The sequence below is a fragment of the Dendronephthya gigantea genome, unplaced genomic scaffold (assembly GCF_004324835.1).
Source record: "Dendronephthya gigantea isolate DGI-Jeju-01 unplaced genomic scaffold, DenGig_1.0 000090F, whole genome shotgun sequence".
Taxonomy (NCBI): Eukaryota; Metazoa; Cnidaria; class Anthozoa; order Malacalcyonacea; family Nephtheidae; genus Dendronephthya; species Dendronephthya gigantea.
The window spans coordinates 669,495-692,435 of NW_021163100.1; the positions used below are offsets into that span (position 1 = coordinate 669,495).

A 22,941-nucleotide genomic window follows, 5' to 3' on the forward strand; every position below is an offset into this window, starting at 1 on the left:
AATTAAGTTATTTCGAGCTCATGTGAACAACAAGGTTCAAGTCGTCAGGCTGCTTCAACGTTGTTTTTTTGTCTCTTAACCTTTAGACAATGAGACAATGCTCTAGCCTTAATTATTTCACTTGATTTTCCCTCTACCGTGCGTACATGAACTTTTACTGCCCTACAGCTTTAAAAGGCAGCAATAAATGAAATTTATACTTTCATTTGTAGTTGAAGCGACATGTAAAGCTCAGGGAGATCCGCATTACACGACATTCGATGGAAAACGTTTTGACTTCATGGGAAAATGTGAATATGTTCTGGCAAAAGACTTTGTAAACAACATATTTGAAATAAGGCAAGCAAATGAACCTTGTGGAAATGGACTTCCGACGTGTACGAAATCATTGACAGTGATATTCACCAATTCAACCTCCATTCAACTCCGAAGAGGAATGACTTTGGTCAATGGAGTGAAAGTCACATTGCCAGTCTTCTATCCAGGTATCTTGATAGGAAATTACTTTACTGAAATTATTTGCAGATTTATTAAATGTTAAGCGTTTCTCCTTTTTTATCTGCAAAGAAATACTTACAGTATAAATCAAGTATGACTTAATTTAAATATATATTTGATAAACTGACATATAAGAAAAGTATATAATAATAGCTAATGTCATCGATGCATGTTCTTCACCGACTATTACACTTTATTTGATCATATTTTCAAGGTGTTAACATTACTAAACCTGCAAGTGGTCAAACATTGGTAACAAGTGATTATGGTGTCACAGTATTTTGGAACAATGTCTACAATGTGCGAGTGACCGTTCGTGGTCGTTATTTAAACAGAACATCTGGTTTATGCGGTACCTATAATAAAAGACGCGATGATGAATTCTGGACATCTAATAGAACAGTTTTAACTGACCCAGTAGCCTTCGGAAACTCTTGGAAAGTTGATTCAGAATGCCCAAATGCTGTTGAAGTGCTACACCCATGTGATGTCAAACCAGCGAGAAGATTGGTGGCCCGTGAAAAGTGTTCAACATTACTTAACCCGCCTTTCAGCATTTGTTCCAGTTACATAGATGCGACCAATGAAGGATATATTGAAAACTGTGAATATGATATGTGTGCTTGTGAAGATGATCCAGTTGTTTGTTATTGTCAGGCTCTTGAAGCTTACGGTGATGATTGCTCACCCCATGTGAATATACCATGGAAGGGAACAAATGAATCTGCAATTTGCCGTAAGTAATGGTTATTGTAAAATTTAGTTATACTTATTTTATAGCAAAATCCCATGTCAGTATGCATGCATGCACAAAGAGAGATAGAATATATATATTATATAATATGATTACTTGGTTCTAAGTTAAGAAAAGGGGGTTTTCCTTTATCAAAATCATATAGCTCCACTAAGCATCTGAAAAACCTTCGAAGCCAGAAAGAAGAATATGTTTTTATTTTGTCAAATTCAAAATAACAACATCATATGATTCAAAATTTAATCTGATATTCTTCCACTAACTTAGCTTTTATACCGTTTAATGGTGACGAAAATAGTGCCCATTTTAAAGTAAAATAAGAAATTAAATTTGCATACTTTAAATTTCCATTTTTCATAGATACCCCTTGTGCTAGTGCTCCATGTTACAATAGAGGAACGTGCATCAATCTTGGTCCTTCATCATTTCAATGCAGATGTCCTGCTGAATATCGCGGTGAAAGATGTGAAAGTGAAGGTAACTGTGACTAATGCTGTAGCTATTGCACTTGAATAGCTCATAACTTGAAAAAAACCTGCATGCATCAATATAATTTTAGCCCATAATCATTTTTAGTCAACTAACTCAACTTCGAATATTATGGCCACTTTCAAGGAGAAGAAATTTGAAATTACAATAGATATGTGTCTTACGTGCAGCAAAATAAAGTTTAAACTAATTTGGTGATTTGTAGCTATGTTCGTCAATTGCTCTCATGAATTACTTGTGTACATGTGGAATTTATGCCGTATTACAAGAAGAGACAAATCATGCAGTGATACGTAACATAAAAATCAGGAAAATGTCCTGTTGATTAGGTAACTTCACCCAAATTATATTGAGGTGTTGCAAAAAGCCCAACCATAACCCTAACTTGGTGCTCTGGACGTATTACTTTTATAGATGTAAACGATTTCTAGATAATATTGTCTGTTTGTATTTTAAGTAATTACTTTCCTTCGATCAAGTCTTTTAAACACCTTCTAGTTCGTCACCAAATACCATATTTATTCTTCTCAACATCACTGGGCACGCTGTCCTATAATACGAAAATATCCACAAGTATCCCAACCAAAGTTGACGATAGAGTGAATGCTTTACTGTCTTTTGATGCAATAAACAAACGGTTGTACCTGTATGTGAAGTTACAAGGTTTTACAAGTTACAATTTGGATGGCTCAGATGCTACTACAACATCAATCAATGATGTGGATTTATTCACGGTGGATGGGAGAACAAATTCGATAATTTATTATCACTCAATTGAACATAAATTAAGAACACACAATATGACAGGTGGACAAGATATTAAAATTGATGCTTTATCCTATCTATCCAACGTCACAGATCTTGAAATGGACACAACTAATGGGTATAATGCGATTCATTGTCAATTATTACTTTTGCAGGAATACATGTTTCATTCTATATTTTGTCCTATTTTGTAGGGGCTTGTAGTTGTACAATTAAACTTTTGTACCAATAAATTTCTTCTTTTTTACTTCGATGCTTTTCAATACGTTCTTGTCATGCATAATGGATGATTTTCAACATCATACACTGTGGCTGTTTTTTTTACATTAACTTAGTTTATAATTTTCCTTTTTTACAGTTACCTCTACATAGCAAGTGCAAAAGATCCACAAATCGTGCGCTACAATCCATCGGATCAATCAAAATCGGAGATCCATTTTGCCGGCGGTTCTGCACAGTCAATTTTTTTTGACGAATACAATAATGTTATTTATTGGGCGAATTTCGATGGAAGCTATCACAGCGTCATGAAAACACTGCCTAATAAAGAAACAGTTTCTTTGAATATATCGTATCCAGGCAAAATTGAAGTGACTTCTGACTTCCTTAATTTGTTTGTTTTTGACATCAACAACAACCGGATTGACATGTATTTGAAAACATCGCTTGAGAAGCTTGGGAATATCACCAATAATGTTCAAATTCACGATTTAGTTGTAGCATATGGTAAGTTTTATGTTGTAGCATATGGTAAGTTTTTCTTTGCATCCTTTAACACTTTTTATCAATTCATACAGATTGAATCTGCTCATTAGATCGAGTGTTTAAGACTTTAAGTTTTTTTTCAATACATTCACAAGCATGCATTTAAATTAGGTCTCCACCGTAAATCACAAATGTCTACATGAAAGTAGTTCAGGGGCAAATTGACCCAAGAACTGCTTTTTTAAAGTAAGTTTTTCATGTAGCTACTATATGTATTTTCCGGCTAAATTCAATAAACTCTAATATATAGACTTTTTATTTTTTGAATACAGACACAGATGAATGCCAGCTTCGAACTCACTGTCCCGAGAAATTTGAATGCGAAAACACTCTTGGAAGTTTCACCTGTACTTGTAGTGTAGGGTATGCTAGAAATGGTAGTCATTGCGAAGGTAATCTTCTATATTATTATAGTATATTCGCTTATTCTATTTGAGGGATGTGAATGAAGTCACCAATAGTATCACTGTTGCAGCGTGCCCCATGCAATAATATTGATATCCGCTCGTAGAAGAGATTCGTCAGATATTTACCAAGTCTTGAAATTATTTGTGTTTTATGACTACAGATATAAATGAATGCGAGATTGGGAGTAACAATTGTGATCATTCAATTCGAGCGACATGTATAAACACGGATGGTTCATTTACCTGCCTTTGTAACGAAGATTATACCGGAGATGGGCGAACATGTATGTATTATATATACGTACAGTACAGGGTGTATAAAAAAAAACGCAACCACTTAATATTCTAAAATTCATATTGTTCATAAGCTCAATAGATTTTATGCCCCTGGGATTTTAAAATGGCTTCTAATCGTACAGTTCAACTGCTAATAGTCAAATCAGCTAAACTAATAATGGTGCAGCTAACAACCGAACAACGAGTTTTTATTGTCGTGCATGATAACTTGAATGCTAACTGTCGACCTTGTAAAATAAATTGTAAATAAAATTTTACTCGTTAGATACTTTCAATTCAGCTCGTTGGTTTACCCACCCGACTTTGTTTACCGACGATTGTGCCGCTAGAATATGATTACAAGCTTTCTCGCATTCCAGGGGCCAAACGTCTTTTGTGTTGTAGAACAAAGAGGATATTCATGAATATTAAGTGGTTGCGTTTTTTTTGATACACCCTGTACAGGGTGTCCCAAAAAAAACGAAAACTGTTGAAATCTCCCATAACAATGCCATTGTTAGAGTTTGAATGCCTAAGCACTCTGTTGGGCCCACAAGTGTATAAATCGGGGTTGCCATAAGCATTTTTATGCATGCATATGATGCAGTCTAATTTGCTTGTTCGCAAAAATGATATTTATTAACAATTTTTACATATTAGAAATATGTATAACATTATATTTAAATGTGCATCTTAAGGACCATGACCTTCGACATGTCCCCTTTCTCTAGCAACACAAAGCATTTAGCATTTTATAAGTTGCATTAAATTCCCACGGGCTGAAATTCGTGAACACGGCATTTAATTTTTAACAATGAGTGATTTCAATAGTTTTCGGGTTTTTTTGGGACACCCTGTAGATGCCTTATACCTCATATATTTCTAAATACCATGCTCTGAAAAACTACAATAATTATACAGCTTGAATAAAAACACTCAATATTCATATATTGTTATTTAAGCACAATATAGTACAATAGTACTTCTAATTGTGCAGCTCACAAAGTGAACAGTGGCGTAGCCAGCCTGACGATTTTGTCCCGCTATGTAAATTTTGAGTTAAATGATTATTCATTTCTTTAGAAATTTATTGTTTTCACAGTCAATGAACACCAAAATATTAGCATAGCAGGACAAATCGTCAGGCTGGCTACGCCACTTTAAGTGAATATTTTTGAAAATTAAGTGGTTGCCTTTTATTATCCACCCTATATGATGGAAAATCTATGGGTTGCTCCAAAGGAAAATCCAGTTACATGGGTTACTATAGCCCAAGGCCGGCGGAGCTTATCACGGAGGGAGAGATTTTAAATCCCTAAAAATCCTCGAGTAAAATTTTATAAATGAATGTTGTGCACGAATGGGACCGCTCCCAATTAATACGCCAGCTCTAACGCAGAAATTCAGAACAATTTTTTTTTGTTATACAGGGTGTATAAAAAAAAACGCAACCACTTAATATTCTAAAATTCATATTGTTCATAAGCTCAATAGATTTTATGCCCCTGGGATTTTAAAATGGCTTCTAATCGTACAGTTCAACTGCTAATGGTCAAATTAATCAGCCAAACTAATAATGGTGCAGCTAACAACTGAACAACGAGTTTTATTGTCGTGCATGATAACTTGAATGCTAACTGTCGACCTTGTAAAATAAATTGTAAATAAAATTTTACTCGTTAAATACTTTCAATTCAGCTCGTTGGTTTACGCACCCGACTTTGTTTACCGACGATTGTGCCGCTAGAATATGATTATAAGCTTTCTCGCATTCCAGGGGCCAAACGTCTTTTGTGTTGTAGAACAAAGAGGATATTCATGAATATTAAGTGTTGCGTTTTTTTTTATACACCCTGTACAGGGTGTCCCAAAAAAACGCAACCACTTAAATGCAAGAATATTAATATTGTTCGGGTTTGCACCATAGTTCAGCTAAAATGACTTTTAGCATTGTAAGTGAAGGATTAAGAGCCATTTTCAATTCCCAGAGGTGCTTATCTATTGCGCTTTAGACCTGTATTAATGTTCTGCATATTTAAGTGGTTGCTTTTTTTTTTTGGACCCCCTGTACATTTCTTCAGAAATTTATTGTTTTCACAATCAATGAACACCAAAATATTATCATAGCATGACTAAATTGTTAGGCTGGCTACGCCACTGTACGCAAAGTAGTTTTCTTTGATAATGACTTTCCCAATTCAAGCACTTTAAAATACTCGCGACAGATATCTATATGATTTATAGGTGGTTCTCATGTGGCGTCATCGCGGCCATGTTGGATGATTTTAACAAAGGATTTTTCTTTTTTGCAATTCAAATGTCATCCAATATGGCGAAAATCTCTTTGTCTTATAAGTCTCTCGGGAGTTGTAGCACACTACCTATATACGTGCAACCCACTCGCCTTTGTAAATACCCATACAGATAAGTCGCTCGTATTTTAACTAGTATACTTGTACAAATGTTAGACAGATTTACCAGGCGATTATTAAAATCTTCTTCCATTTTCTTTTCGTAGGTAAATTAATACCAAGGTGTACGACGAAGAGTGATCTTGGATTTATGTTAGACAGTTCTGGTAGTATTGGGTCAACACATTTTGAGACAATGAAATCGTTTGTAAAGGACCTTATCTATCACTTCAAAGTATCACAAAACAAAACAAGGGTCTCCGTGATATCATATGCCTCCTCGGCGTCATTGCATCTTACATTTTCTCAAGCATTTCCAACACGGCAAGATCTCTATTCTGCTATAGACAACATTCCGTACACGGGTGGAGGCACTAATACTGCCGAAGGCTTGAGACTTGCGAAATCGCACATGTTCAATACCAACAATGGTGCCCGTTTATTAGGTTTGTTAATTATACTAGTTATTCTTTTATTTTCTCATATTTTGTTTATCATGCATGCATTTCTATCATTTTCTGTTTTTTTTCCACATCAACTCGTTGTTACTGGGTTTGGAGGAAATATGCTCGAAACAGAAGATTAAAGTGCCTGTATCACTTGTGGGATCTTTACGGATTTGAATAGGGCTTGAAAAATTTGTTTATAAGTTCCACAAGCGGATATAATTAATTAGTTTCGAAAATACGTCGGTTGGTGGAACTGGGACTCAGGAATGATTTGCAAACACGCCGTCTTTTATAATGTAAACATGAAGAGTTTCACTGGCGATATAGTTTGCGCTTTTCAAAAAAAAAATGCGGAAACGGTGCGTTGTGTATGGCTGTAGCAACTGGGCGAGTTTTTCTCAAGTATTTTACGTTATTGAAAGATCGAAGTAAAATTACAATTGATTATATTATGTTTGACAAGAGCTCGGTTCCTGAGTCCCAAGCCCCCGAGCACGACGGAAATTCAAGCAAATCGTCATGTTTAGATGTAAATATTTCCGAAACTATTTAAGTATATCAAAAAGGGTTGTAGAACTCATAAACTAATTTTTCAAACTCTATTCAAATCCGTAAAGATCCCACAAGTGATATATAGGCACTTTAATGGATTACACGTCAACCCATCAAGTGCAAGAAAAATTGCACCGTGTAACATGTCCTAAAATATCTTTATACCCGGCAATATGCCGTATATTTTATTGATATCGTTAATAAGGAACGTAAATAAATGCAAATTATCATTTTAGGAACAAAAAGGGTTTGATAGTGTTGACTGATGGGCAAAGCAGTGGAAATGTTGCACAACCATCCCAGGAGCTAAAAAAAGAAGACGTTGTCATATATTCGATTGGAGTTGGCTCAGGAATCGATGTAAACGAGTTGAGAATAATGGCTTCACCTCCTGTTGATGATCATGTTTACTTATTGCAAGATTTTAATGAATTTTCAATTTTGGCACAGAATATGTCGTCCACAACATGCAGAGGTATGGTTTTATCTCTGTTTAATATCATCTTAAGAACAAACTTAAATCATGCACAAATATATTATCAAAAAAAACACGCAATGCTGTAAACCTTTATCACCAACCATAGTTCCAAAATCTTTTTTTTTTTAAATGTTCACTGCATAAAAACCATTTGTTCATGTATTTTGGTGGGACTTTTTTGTTATAAAGTCTTTGTTTTGGTCCTCCATGAAAATATCATCAAGCTTGGGATTGTAACCCTTACGAAAATAATGTGATATCATGTGAAATTCAGAATTCACATGAAATCACATGTGACAGGCTTTCACATAAAGTCACATGTGCCATTTCACATGTAAAAGGATTTTACATAAAGTGACATGTGAAAGGATTTCGCATAAAGTCACATGTAAGATCTCACATGCGAGAGGATTTCACATGAAATTAAATGCGAAATTTTACATGTGAAAATATTTCACATTTTTAATCGCCAGCAATCAAGATTTTAAATCGCCCGCATTTCGAAGTCGACAATCTTTTGAATCTTAGGTACTAGAAGTTTATTTCTTTATTGCGGTAAGGTCTCCGTTAAAATGTCAACCTCAGGCCCTTTTGACTCTGGAATTACTGCTTTGAAGACTGGCCATTGGTGGTTATCTTTAGCTGGTCAAGCTTGGTGTAGTTTGTTTAGAGAGTCTTCATCATCATTGATCATGAATGTTAACATCTTGGTTACAGGACCTTTCGACCCCCAGCTTTCATCTGCTTAGAATACGCATATTCTAAATGAAACAGTGCTTATTAAAGTTGCAAATAAATCTAAATTTTTGAAACGATATTTGTCGTCCTCAATTTTTTCACATAAAATTAATTGTCAGTTGATGAGAACGAGAACTGCCATTTCATATCTCCCAAAGGGTTACCTCGTTAATCTCTATTTTATTTATCTTACTGGTGGTTTTCTTATATTAATGTAGTTGGCATTATTTGCTACTGCGATTTGATTGGGTATAGCTGATTCAGACATTTTCTTTTTAGTTTTGAACTGTAATGAAATAAAGTGCGGAGAAAATGAGATATGTGTTCCGGTTGGTGATACCCATCAATGTATTTGTCACCCTGATTTTGAAGGACAAAATTGCCAAAAAAGAGGTAGGTACAACATATCTGCGAATATAAGTATACAGTTAGATAGACTTGATGGGTAATTACAATAAATTTTTGGGCTTTTGTGTAAGATGACCTTCAAGAAACGATTTAAAACGTGCAGAAAATTTTGTTGAACTTCCTAATTCAAACGTTTCCAGGGTTGCGCTATCAAACGACGAGTCTTCTAACCGTGAAAAAACGTTTACTTTCAGTATTTCCATGAAACGCTTCTTCATTATTAAGCTAGTCTGGATTCGTATACAACGTCAGCTTGATTTTCGAATTATTCTTTACGCTTTCAATTGTAGTTGAAGCAACATGTAAAGCCCAGGGAGATCCACATTACACTACATTTGATGGAAAACGTTTTGACTTCATGGGAAAATGTGAATATGTTCTGGCAAAAGACTTTGTAAACAACACATTTGAAATAAGACAAGCAAATGAACCTTGTGGAAATGGACTTCCGACGTGTACGAAATCATTGACAGTCATATTTACAAATTTAACCTTCATTGAACTGCGAAGAGGAATGACGTTAGTTAATGGTGTGAAAGTCACATTGCCAGTCAGCTATCCAGGTATCTATTGTACTAGTAACTAGTAATGTTTGAGAGTGCTATAGTAGGAAGATATTCATAATTTAAAAAAATGGAAAATTCATTTGAAACAATATAATTTACAGATCTTTAGGTTCTTTTGGATTCTAGCATTCCGATCTAAGAAACAAAGTCAGGGCGCATAGGATAACAATTATGGTCTATTATTTAGTTATTGACCGCTCCACTCACAGTTCCCTGTTAATTTAATTATTTTATTATCATTTAAGATGTTAACATTACTAAACCTGGAAGTGGTCAAACATTGGTAACAAGTGATTATGGTGTGACAGTATTTTGGAACAATGTCTACAATGTGCGAGTGACAATTCTAGGTCGTTATATAAATAGAACATCTGGTTTATGTGGTACTTATAATAAAAGACGAGGTGATGATTTCTGCACTTACAATGGAATATGTACAACTGATTCTGTTGCATTCGGAAATTCTTGGAAAGTTGATCCAGAATGTGACGAAGCCGTTGAAGTGCCGCACCCATGTGACATCAATCCAGGGAGAAAATTGATAGCTCGTAATAAGTGTTCAGTTTTAACCAAACCACCTTTCAGCAATTGTTCCAGTTATATCGATCCGGTTCAAGAAGGATATATTGAAGATTGTGAATATGATATGTGTGCTTGTGAAAATGATCCTGTTGTTTGTTATTGTCAGGCTCTTGAAGCTTACGCTGATGATTGTGCTTCCAACGTTGTTATACCTTGGGAGAGTTTAGATGAATCCGCAAGTTGCCGTAAGTAAATACCTACTATAGATGCACTTCTTGAGATTTCTTGGAAATTCATACTTCGTTTCCAGTATTCAACACTTTTGCGTGTTACACAGTTTGACTTGCTTCTGAATATTTCCATCATTCTGAGCGATAATCGAACCTTCTTTTGAAAGGTACCCCATGTGCGAGTGCTCCATGTTACAATGGAGGAAGATGTACAAACGTTGGTGCTTCATTTGAATGTAGATGTCATCCTAATTTCCTGGGAGATAGATGTGAAATTCAAGGTAACTAAAATCTGAACACTATCAATCTGTCATGTTTCTTGTTGGTCATTGAATTCGACTGCTTAGGAATTCTGGGTAAAACAATGGTGAGAATGTCGATGACATTATTATGTTCGAATTTTTACAGTAGAAAGTGAACATTTATTATTGTTTAAAAATCATGTATACAATATTTCCAACTATGTTTTTAGAACGAAAATTCAGGACTAACGTTTCTTCTTTTCAGATCAATGCCAAGTACCTTATTTATTCGTTTCCACGTCAATGGGCACTTTGTCCTATAGCACAAAAGATCACACACTTGGCGCAAACAGTATCGATGATCGTTTAAATGCTTTGTTGTCATATGATGGTATAAACAGAAGGTTGTACCTGTATTTTAATACCACAGGATTTGAAAGTTATAATTTTGATGGTTCCAATGCTATCGTTATACCGATCAGCAATGTAAGCTTTTTCACGGTCGATGGCAAAAGTAATGTGATATATTATTACCACTCACTTCATAAAACTATATGGATGTACAATATTTCAAGTGGTCAACAAACTGCAGTTGAGGCTCTATCGGATATCTCTGACGTAAGAGATTTGGAAATCGACATAGCTTCAGGGTAAATTACGTAAATCTTACTTCTAATTCTAAGTATAATAGCAGACATCCATTACACTTATGTAATAGCTGCAGATTAAAACATCCAATAACGTCCAAGGAACAGTTAGTGCTTAAATGTACGATTTTTTCACACATTTCGTAAAACCATGTACTCTTTCTTTTCATAGTTATCTCTATATGGCCAGATCCTCAAATCCTCCAATCATTCGCTACGATCCAAATGATCAAACTTTCAAAAATTTCACCTATCCCGGGTTAGCGGAGTCAATTTCTGTTGACGTATACGACAGTGCTATCTACTGGATCAATTACGAGAACACTGGTTACGAGGTCATGAAAACGACATATACTGGCAAAACAAGCAAGCTGAACATTACTTATTCAAACAAAATACAAGTTGCGACTGATATTGACAATTTGTATGTGTTATCTAAAGATAATAAGTTGATTTACATATATATCAAGAACTTATTTTTAAAACAAGGTGGAAACATTTCATTGAACCAAGAAATGGCCGGTTTTGTTGTTGCATATGGTGAGTAGCTCTCTGAATATTTTAAGAATGACTTGCAATGGTAGTTAATCTTTAAATCTTCTTGCTTCCGTACAGGTTTAATTAGCTGAAATAATGTACGTTAATAGGGCTTCTATTTTACAATCGATAATTATCATTTATAGACCTGGAGCGAGGGGAATTCGACGAAATATTACCCCCAAGGGAGGGATATATCTTCTCGAGGGGGTTATATTTCGTCGAATTCCCCGAGCGGAAGGTCTATAAATTATATACTATATCGAAACAACGTGTAGGCAGCGCAAAAGCTGGGTGAAATGGCTTCTTTTGCCTCTATTTTGAAATTGTTGACAACCTCGAGTCGTGTGCGAAGCATCCACGCGTGGTACACGCAAACTCTGCAGCGGGGTATTCGACTTTTATAGCATAATGTGAAAAAATTCGATGGGACTCCATGATTAATTTACTGATCACGTGGTACAAAGCGAGCTTTCTGATTGGATGATTTACAGTTGAGATATAATATTTCTAAAAATAATTTTAAATTTGATGATAATAGTACACAGTACAAAAGTACATGTATTGTAAATGTTGGGTAATTTTTTTTAATGAGCAGAGGATAGATGGTAAATGATGCACCCGATTAATTTTGTGTATTCGAATACCCGTTTCCAAAAATTATATTCAATAAAAAATTTCGCAAACATTTTTTTCATTTTTAGACGTGGATGAATGTTGCCGTGGAGCCTTTTGCTCTGTATATTCAACATGCTCAGATTCATTGGGAAGTTTTAACTGCTCTTGCAAGGAAGGGTTTTCTGGAAATGGTGTGAACTGTGCAGGTAGCGACATATACAAAAATTCTTGCTGAGTTTCTTCTTAGCAATTTCAACTTTTGAACTAATGAGGAAAGGTTTCAAATTTGCTTCTCAAATCATATATAATGATTAATGCGCCCGTTTTATGGTAGAATGCAGAAAAATTAAATATTGATATTTGCAGTGCATTAACATACACGCCTGGAAATAAATGTTTTCTAAAACATTATAATGCATGCAATTTATGTAAATTCCGTTACCAGATATTGACGAGTGCGAAATGGGAACAGACACCTGCGATACTCAAGCGTCGTGTGTTAACACAAATGGATCGTTCAGCTGTTCATGTAACATTGGATATATTGGAAATGGGAAACTTTGTTCAGGTAAAGAATGAGAAAGGTATTATAAAGAAAAGAAAAATTAAACCTTGAAAAGACTTTTAGAGTTGGTATATCTTCAGCATTGACGATGTCAATCACAAAGAATTGTAGGCGGTTGCACCATTAGTGAAAACTGCGTGTTCAAGATGTCTGCTAAATTATGTGCATGAAAGAAAGTAAAACATATACCGATATAACCTTCAAAAATCAGAAAAATGTTCTGCTGAAATTGATAAGGGAACAAAACAAAAATTCAAGAAATTTAGCTAAATGGTCTTATTATTGTTCTAAACATTCATTAATAATTACTCGAAAAAAATGCAACAGTCATAATTCCCGTTTTCTCTCTTCAGATATTAACGAATGCTTCTTGAAACCAGACATTTGCGTTAATCCGAATGCAACTTGCTTGAATACTCCGGGTTCCTACGTTTGTTCTTGCCCTATTGGATACACTGGAGACGGGACCTTTTGCAGCGGTTTGTACAAACCATATGTAATGATTATTGTGCTCATTTTATTGCAGAATGCAGAAAAATTAAATATTGATATTTGCAGTGCATTAATACACACGCCTAGAAATAAAGAGAGAATATTTTCTAAAACACTACAATGCATGCAATTATTGTAAATCCCAGATATTGACGAGTGCAAAATGGGAACAGTCACCTGCGAGAGAGCGCTTTGTTAAAACTTTGCCAGATACAGTGAAGCTCTCATATAGCTACTTGACTTGAAGAAGACTAACCTTACAGTTCTACTTGTGATTTATGTCTTCAGATATAAACGAGTGCGACACTGGAACACACAACTGCGATAATCCATTTCGAGCAACGTGTATCAACACCGAAGGCTCTTTTACCTGTGTTTGTAAGGAAGACTATACCGGAGATGGACAAACGTGTATGTATCTGTATCCCACAATAGCTTTAAAGTGAAACTACTCTTACCTGACGCTGTGAAAACTAAAAAAAATTAAAGAAAGGTGACCGCAAGAAGAATCAATCCTTGACCACGACCTATTGACCACGTTTCCTATGGCTTTCACGAGGACTGAATTATTTCATGCATTGGAAACAATTTTTCAAGGCAGAAAATATTTCGAGAATGACCCTCCCTTTATTCAAAATCACTTCCCTGATACATGCACCATAATAATTATATATTATTGCCTCTATTTTAAAAAAAAATCTAAGCTAGCTGGCAAACAGATGTTATTCGTATGTTAGCCATCAACAAATATATAGTTTACAGCAATACCCAGTGGTATCTTAAACTGTCGTGGCATTTACGTGCTTTCTTTCCTTTTAAGGTGAATAATTTCAAGATGTACGACGAAGAGTGATCTTGGATTTATGTTAGACAGTTCTGGTAGTATTGGGTCTGGACATTTTGAGACAGTAAAATCTTTTGTTAAGGACCTTACCGATCATTTTAAGATTTCACAAAACAATACAAGGGTCTCCGTGATGTCATATGCGTCCTCACCGACTTTACGTTTTACATTTTCTCGGGAGTTTCCGACACGACAAGATCTTCATTCCGCGATAGACAACATTCCTTACACTGGTGGAGGCACTAATACTGCCCAAGGCTTGAGACTTGCGAAATCTGACATGTTCAATACAAACAATGGTGCCCGCATATTAGGTTTGTTGAATTGGATTCTATTGAATCATTTTATATAATAATTGGTTTGGTGTGCATTCGACTCAAATGTGTTCAAAACCAACTTCGAAAAGTTTATTTTTAAACTAATTTGGGGAGTAAAGTATCTGATCGCGCCGATTTTATTCTGAGAAGATTAGATTTTCTTAACCCATAAAGAAAAATCTGATCTTTATTGATTCTTTTTGGTAAGAAGCCTTATTTCTTCCAGTTTAATGGATGTTTGAACGTGAGACATGTCCTACATTTGAATTATGTCCATCACAATCACATTGAACCCTTTCCAAAATAAAATAATGAATAAATGGGACCGGGGAAATATGCATGATGATAATTATATCGAAATTTATTCCCTGCTTGTAATTATGAATCTGCTGTGGCCATGGGCCCATGTATATTAAACGAAATTTTTTCAGGAACAAAAAGAGTATTGATAGTCTTAACCGATGGGAGGAGCAGTGGCAGTGTCGGACTACCATCGCAAGAATTGAAAAACTCTGGTATTGTCATATATTCTATTGGAGTTGGCTCAGGAATCGATGTGGACGAACTTAGGACAATGGCTTCTCCTCCCGTGGATAATCATGTCTATTTGTTACAGAATTTTAATGAATTCGCGACTTTGGCACGGAATATGTCGTCTACTACTTGCAAAGGTACGGTTTTATTACTTTTTAATACAGTTTTATTGTTTATCCACCGGCCAAAAAAATTATATACAAACAAGAACCTAATTGAATTGGGTATTTTTTTGGTATGAAAATAATTTTGCCAAACTTGAATGGAAATTTTAGATCTTTGACTTTGTGTTTAATTTTACTGGCTATAATGTAGTATTGGAATTTGCCTATTGGGGTTGGGGGGGGGGGTGTTAATTCTAAACTTATTGGATGAAGCTGAGCAGGATGAGGCCTAAATTACTCTGGATATCCTGCGAAAGCCGAATTTAGTAATTGTTTTATTATTCACTGGATCCCAGAAAAAGAGGACATGAGCATAATAAAACGTAAATATTCAAACAATTTATTGCTCGTCATTCAAAATGGTACTTCGTAGACTTCTTCGTGTATCCTGAGTCTCTATTAGCGTGTATTTTCTCCATTCCCTGTTTTGAAACCAGTGGCGTAGCCAGCCCGACAATTTAGTCATGCCATGCTAATATTTTGGTGTTCATTGACTGCGAAAACAATGAATTTCTAAAGAGATGAATTATGATAATAACATAAAGTTTCCATAACATGACTAAATCGTCTGGCTGGCTACGCCACTGTTTGAAACTGATGCGAATCGAGCACTCGTACTTGCAGCCATAGTAAATTTTATTACGTAAATAGAAAAAAACCGAAGCTCGCGAATTTCCCACGCTTGTGCCAGTGAACTCTAAAAAGACTGGAACGATAACTTGGCCGCCATCTTTGAAGCCAGCACTGATGGCCGCCATGAAGGCCAAGAGTTGAAATTACACCACCAAAACAACGCCGGTTTTTATACACAAATCCATCTCATCTGATCATGAATAAAAGCTTAAAACAAGCATTGACACTTAGATTTTACTAAAAAACAAGTTTTATGAACGTGAAAAGGTGCAAACCTATTTTTTTTGCGAGTTGAAGGCGAAGTTTTTTTTCGGCCCGGTCAAATTCTTTAAATATTTCCAGTACAAAGCTGGTACCTCGCCGGTTTTTACAGTAAGATGATGCAGATTACTTTGGTCTATCCAAAAAGGGAAAATTTGTTTTTTAAAGTTGAAGTGGTCAAATAAAAATTGCACTTTTCTAGCAATTTTTTGTCAAAAAATACGATTTTTACGGAATTCTCACTCTCCCCAGTTCTTTTGAAGGCTTGATTTGCTCGCGCGGCTCCCGCCTTAATCAGCAAATTATATTCAAATCGGCTTCATCCAATGACTAGTCTTTATTGTTGAGTTATCGTTCCAGTCTTATTAGAGTTCACTGGCTTGTGCACGATACCGCTATGAAACCGCGGGTGCGGTCCACAAACGTCTGCAGATAACAACCTAACACTATAAAAGCTGGCAAAAAGCATGCGCACCAACAGATAACGCTATGTCCGCTGAAATATAGCTCGAGCACTGAGGGATATCTGAAATTATCCGTACATTTTCAGCCAATCAGCAGACGATTACACTATCTAATGAATAATAAATATAATCATTCAGTTCCGCCCGACGGATTTTTTTTTCAGTCGGGCAGAACTGAATATATGAAAAACATGTATCCCAACAATTACAGTTGTAGTTACGGCCAGTAGCGTAGCCAGCCTGACGATTTGTCCTGCTATGCTAATATTTTAGTGTTCATTGGCTGTGAAAACAGCAAATTTCTAAAGGAATGAATAATTATATAATTACTCGAAATTTACATAGGACAAAATCGTCAGGCTGGCTACGCTACTGGTTACGGCCCTGGTCCCTCTACAGGCCGGACAGTGGTTTTATCCATGAATATGTTATTTTGTTTATCACCAGCTATATATCGCATATTTTCCCAAACGCTTGGGTCATAATCGATACCTGTTGTATGTTATTGAAACAACCGTCTCGTTTCATTTGAACAGCGATTATTTTTCCATTTCTCTGTTTAGTAAACTGTGATGAACTCATTTGCGGAAGAAATGAAATTTGTGTAGCAGTTGGTGATACCCATCAATGTGTTTGTAACGCTGATTTTGAAGGAGAAAACTGTGATAAAAGAGGTAGGAGCTATAATTACTCTCTGAAAAAGAATACTTAACATCAGGAGCTAACTCGAGATTCTCGGTGCTACAGAGAAGAATATATAGCCTACTATACTTGCGCCATGTGTTTCACTGCAACCTATACCTCGGGACAAAAAGATCGTTAGAAATAAAATTCTAGATTTAAGTTCAGAGACAAACAATCTAGAAGTGCATGGCCAAAAATAGTAATGGCAAATGATATAATTTATTTCGTTTTACAAGGCATAGTCATGTACATTTGCCGGTATCCCGCTATGTAGTACTCTGGGACAAGTCAGAGAACGTGTCCCAGAGTCGATGGAAACGCATGGAATTTTGTCCTGGGACAACGAGTAGCCTCGCATCGGAAATTAAGTTATTTCGAGCTCATGTGAACAACAAGGTTCAAGTCGTCAGGCTGCTTCAAGGTTGTTTTTTGTCTCTTAACATTTAGACAATGAGACAAAGGACAATGCTCTAGCCTTAATTATTTCACTTGAATTTCCCTGTACCGTGCGTACATGAACTTTTACTGCCCTATACTGCTTTTAAAGGCAGCAATAAATGAAATTTGTAGTTGAAGCGACATGTAAAGCCCAGGGAGATCCACATTACACGACATTTGATGGAAAACGTTTTGACTTCATGGGAAAATGTGAATATGTTCTGGCAAAAGACTTTGTAAACAACACATTTGAAATAAGGCAAGCAAATGAACCTTGTGGAAATGGACTTCCGACGTGTACGAAATCATTGACAGTGATATTCACCAATTCAACCTCCATTCATCTCCGAAGAGGAATGACATTGGTCAATGGAGCGAAAGTCACATTGCCAGTCTTCTATCCAGGTATCTTGAAATTATTTGCAGATTTATTAAATGATAACCGTTTCTCCTTTTATATCTGGAAAAAATACTTTGAGTAAATCAAGTATGACTTAATGTAAATATGTATTTGATAAACTGACGGCATAATTATAAGCAAAAATATAATAATACCTAATGTCATCGATGCATGTTCTTCACCGACTATTACACTTTATTTGATCATATTTTCAAGGTGTTAACATTACTAAACCTGCAAGTGGTCAAACATTGGTAACAAGTGATTATGGTGTCACAGTATTTTGGAACAATGTCTACAATGTGCGAGTGACCGTTCGTGGTCGTTATTTAAACAGAACATCTGGTTTATGCGGTACCTATAATAAAAGACGCGATGATGAATTCTGGACATCTAATAGAACAGTTTTAACTGACCCAGTAGCCTTCGGAAATTCTTGGAAAGTTGATCCACAATGCGCAAATGCTGTTGAAGTGCTACACCCATGTGATGTCAAACCAGCGAGAAGATTGGTGGCCCGTGAAAAGTGTTCAACATTACTTAACCCGCCCTTCAGTATTTGTTCCAGTTACATCGATGCGACCAGTGAAGGGTATATTGAAGACTGTGAATATGATATGTGTGCTTGTGAAGATGATCCTGTTGTTTGTTATTGTCAGGCTCTTGAAGCTTACGCTGATGATTGCTCACCCCATGTTAATATACCATGGAAGGGAACAAATGAATCTGCAATTTGCCGTAAGTATAATGGTTATTGTAAAATTTGGTTATACTTATAATTTTATAGCAAAATCCCATGTCAGTATGCATGCATGCACAAAGAGAGAAAATAACATAATTATATAATTACTTGGTTCTAAGTTGAGAAAAGGGGGTTTTCCTTTATCAAAATCATATAGCTCCACTAAGCTTGTGAAAAACCTTCGAAGCCAAAAAGAAGAATATGTTTTCATTTTGTGAAATTCAAAATAACAAAATCATATCAAACTTAGCTTTTATAGCGTTTAAATGTGACGAAAAAAGTGCCCATTTTTAAAGTAAAATAAGAAATTAAATTTGCACACTTTAATATGTCCATTTTTCATAGATACCCCTTGTGCAAGTGCTCCATGTTACAATAGAGGAACTTGCATCAATCTTGGTCCTTCATCATTTCAATGCAGATGTCCTGCTGAATATCGCGGTGAAAGATGCGAAAGTGAAGGTAACTGTGACTAATGCTCTATAGCTGTCGCACTTGAATAGGACTAGTAATAAGAATTTATGATTTAACAAAACTTGCATGCATCATTATAATTTTAGCCCTTAGTCGTTTTAGTAAACCTCGAATATTTTGGCCGCTTTCAAGTAGAAGAAATTTGAAATTATAGTAGATGTGTGTTTTACGAATTACAGTAGATGTGTGTTTTACGAGCGACAAAATAAAGTTTAAATTAATTTGGTGATTTGCATGTTCGTCAATTGCCCTCATGAATTGCTTGTTATTACTTTCTAGTTCGTCACCAAATACCGTATTTATTCTTCTCAACATCACTTGGCACGCTGTCCTATAATACGAAAATATCCACAAGTATCCCAACCAAAGTTGACGATAGAGTGAATGCTTTACTGTCTTTTGATGCAATAAACAAACGGTTGTACCTGTACGTGAAGTTACAAGGTTTTACAAGTTACAAATTGGATGGCTCAGATGCTACTACAACATCAATCAATGATGTGGATTTATTCACGGTGGATGGGAGAACAAATTCGATAATTTATTATCACTCAATTGAACATAAATTAAGAACACACAATATGACAGGTGGACAAGATATTAAAATCGATGCTTTATCCTATCTATCCAACGTCACAGATCTTGAAATGGACACAACTAATGGGTATAATACGATTCATTGTCAATTATTACTTTTGCACGAATACAAGTTTAATTCTAAATGCTGTCCTTTTTTGTAGAGGTTTGTAGTTGTACTACTAAACTTTTGCACTATTAAATTTCTTCTTTTTCACGTATAGATGCTTTTCAATACGTTCTCGCCATGCATGATGGATGATTTTCAACATCACATACTGTAGTTGTTTGTTTGACATTAAGTTTTTTCGCTTATAATTTTTCTTTTTTACAGTTACCTCTACATAGCAAGTGCAAATGATCCACAAATCGTGCGCTACAATCCATCGGATCAATCAAAGTCGGAGATCCATTTTGCCGGCGGTTCTGCACAGTCAATTTTTTTTGACGAATACAATAATGTTATTTACTGGGCGAATTTCGATGGAAGCTATCACAGCGTCATGAAAACACTGCCAAATAAAGAAACAGTTTCTTTGAATATATCGTATCCAGGCAAAATTGAAGTGACTTCTGACTTCTTTAATTTGTTTGTTTTTGACATCAACAACAACCGGATTGACATGTATTTGAAAACATCGCTTGAGAAGCTTGGGAATATCACCAATAATGTTCAAATTCACGATTTAGTTGTAGCATATGGTAAGTTTTATGTCTTTGCATCCTTTAACACTTTTTATCAATTCATACAGATTGAATCTACTCATTAGATCGAGTCTTTAAAACTTTAAGTTTTTTTTGCAATACACGCACAAGCATAATTTAAATTAGGTCTCCACCGTAAATCACAAATGTCTACATGAAAGTAGTTCAGGGGCAAACTGACCCAAAAACTGCTTTTTTAAAGTAAGTTTTTCATGTAGTTACCATATGTATTTTTCGGCTAAATTCAATAAACTCTAATAAAAAGACTTTTTATTTTTTGAATACAGACACAGATGAATGCCTGCTTCGAAATGTCTGTCCCGAGAAATTTGTATGCGAAAACACTCTTGGAAGTTTCACCTGTACTTGTAGTGTAGGGTATGCTAGAAATGGCAGTCATTGCGAAGGTAATCTTCTATAGTATATTCGCCTATTCTATTTGAGGGATGTGAATGAAGTCACCAATATTATCACTGTTGCAGCGTATCCTATGCAATAATATTGATACCCGCTCGTAGAAGAGGCGATGGAGTGTGTACTTCGTATGTATCTAGTCTTGAAAGTTTTTGTGTTTTATGACTACAGATATAAATGAATGCGAGATTGGGAGTAACAACTGTGATCATTCAATCCGAGCATCATGTATAAACACGGATGGTTCATTTACTTGTATTTGTAACGAAGATTATACCGGAGATGGGCGAACATGTATGTATCAAAGATGTCTTACACCTCATATATTTCTAAATACCATGCTCTGAAAAAACGACAATATACAGCTTGAATAAAAAAGGCAACACTCAATATTCATATTGTTATTTAAGCACAATATAGTACAATGGTACTTCTAATTGTGCATGCAGCTCACAAAGTTAATACTCTTGAAAATTAAGTCGTTGCCTTTTGTTATCCACCCTATATAATGGAAAATCTATGGATTGCTCCAAAGGAAAATCCAGTTACATGGGTTACTATAGCTCAAGGCCGATGGAGCTTATCAGGGGGGGGGGGGGCTAAATCCTTAATAAACCCCCGAGTAAAATTTTATAAATGAATGTTGTTCACCAATGGGACCGCTCCCAATTAATACGCCAGCTCTTACGCAGAAATTCAGAACAATATTCTTTTATTATACATTTCTTTAGAAATTTATTGTTTTCACAGTCAATGAACACCAAAATATTATCATAGCATGACTAAATTGTTAGGCTGGCTACGCCACTGTACGCAAAGTAGTTTCCTTTGATAATGACTTTCCCAAGCACTTTAAAATACTCGCGACAGAGCTCTATATGATTTATAGGTGGTTCTCATATAGCGTCATCGCCGCCATGTTGGATGATTTTAACAAAGGATTTTCCTTTTTACTGAGTCGCGCACTGAGCGAACGCAGTCTAAAATTGCCGTCGGTGTTTTTTTTGGTTTTTTTCGTGTTTTTTACGTTTTCGACCCGGTCTTCCTGGCCGCGCAAGCTAACTAAGATACTCGTATTTTGAACTCGTCTGATTTCCTATCGAAATATTTTTGTGCTAAACACACTTTAAATACTAATCTAAGCCTAGTAACCCCCACAAAAGAAATATTTTACTGAAACAAAAATTGAAAAAGTTTGTTGTCGCCGGGATTCGAACTCGGGTCGTGCGAACCAAAAGCAGGAAACTGCATGCACGATACACGTCATATAAAATAACACGTACACCAGTCGCTGTGCATGGCCGATAGCGCAGGAAATCTAGACGTCAGTCGTTCGAGAAAATACGTACAGGTAATCATAATGCTGGCAGCGGTTGATCTGGCCGAAAATCTGACTGTATAACGGACTAGGTCTCGCATAACTAGGGGGGTCCGGGGGCATGCCCCCCGGAAAATTTTTGAAACTGGAAGCCCGGGGATGCCATTTCCCGCGATTTGAGCGTACTTTTCCTGATATATTTTTTACCAAAATGTTCGGCTGTTCTTAGCAAAGAAGATTTTTCCCGGCTTTAAAACGCGTACTTATCAAATTGATAAATTTGGAAGTTGCAGTAAATTAAAGGTAGTTCTACTCCCAGCAGTCATTGACTAGACTTATAAAATGTTAAGGTTATTCATTGGGCATAGTGGTATCATATTTCCCATCGTGAGCATTTCATATTTCACAGTCAAAATTTAGAGCAAACTCCTATTCATAAACTCAATCATAGCTATTAAAACTAGATGGACAAAGCTTAGGAAATGATTCGGGCAAATTTCTAACGACAGTAACGACTTTAGTACTATTTCTATTAGCAGACCAGCCTTAAGAAAATATTAATAA

General features: G+C 35.7%; 1 protein-coding gene across 6 annotated transcripts in view; it reads left to right on the forward strand.

Annotated features, from left to right (window-relative positions):
• The window catches only part of LOC114533436, a 119,176-nt gene that overhangs the window by 19,699 nt on the left and 76,536 nt on the right, over positions 1-22,941 (forward strand). For 3 of the 6 annotated variants that reach the window (XM_028554949.1, XM_028554948.1, XM_028554950.1), the window contains 7 exons: positions 213-485; positions 713-1,234; positions 19,236-19,352; positions 19,644-20,028; positions 20,275-20,642; positions 20,933-21,052; positions 21,231-21,353. In XM_028554949.1, the coding sequence (XP_028410750.1) occupies positions 213-485; positions 713-1,234; positions 19,236-19,352; positions 19,644-20,028; positions 20,275-20,642; positions 20,933-21,052; positions 21,231-21,353 (1,908 nt within the window). Of the gene's footprint in view, positions 1-212; positions 486-712; positions 1,235-7,647; positions 7,842-8,861; positions 8,976-14,255; positions 14,568-15,001; positions 15,242-17,189; positions 17,301-17,880; positions 18,154-18,364; positions 18,887-19,235; positions 19,353-19,643; positions 20,029-20,274; positions 20,643-20,932; positions 21,053-21,230; positions 21,354-22,941 lie in introns of those variants that run through there. The other 3 variants (XM_028554951.1, XM_028554953.1, XM_028554952.1) reach the window with 3 other exon arrangements.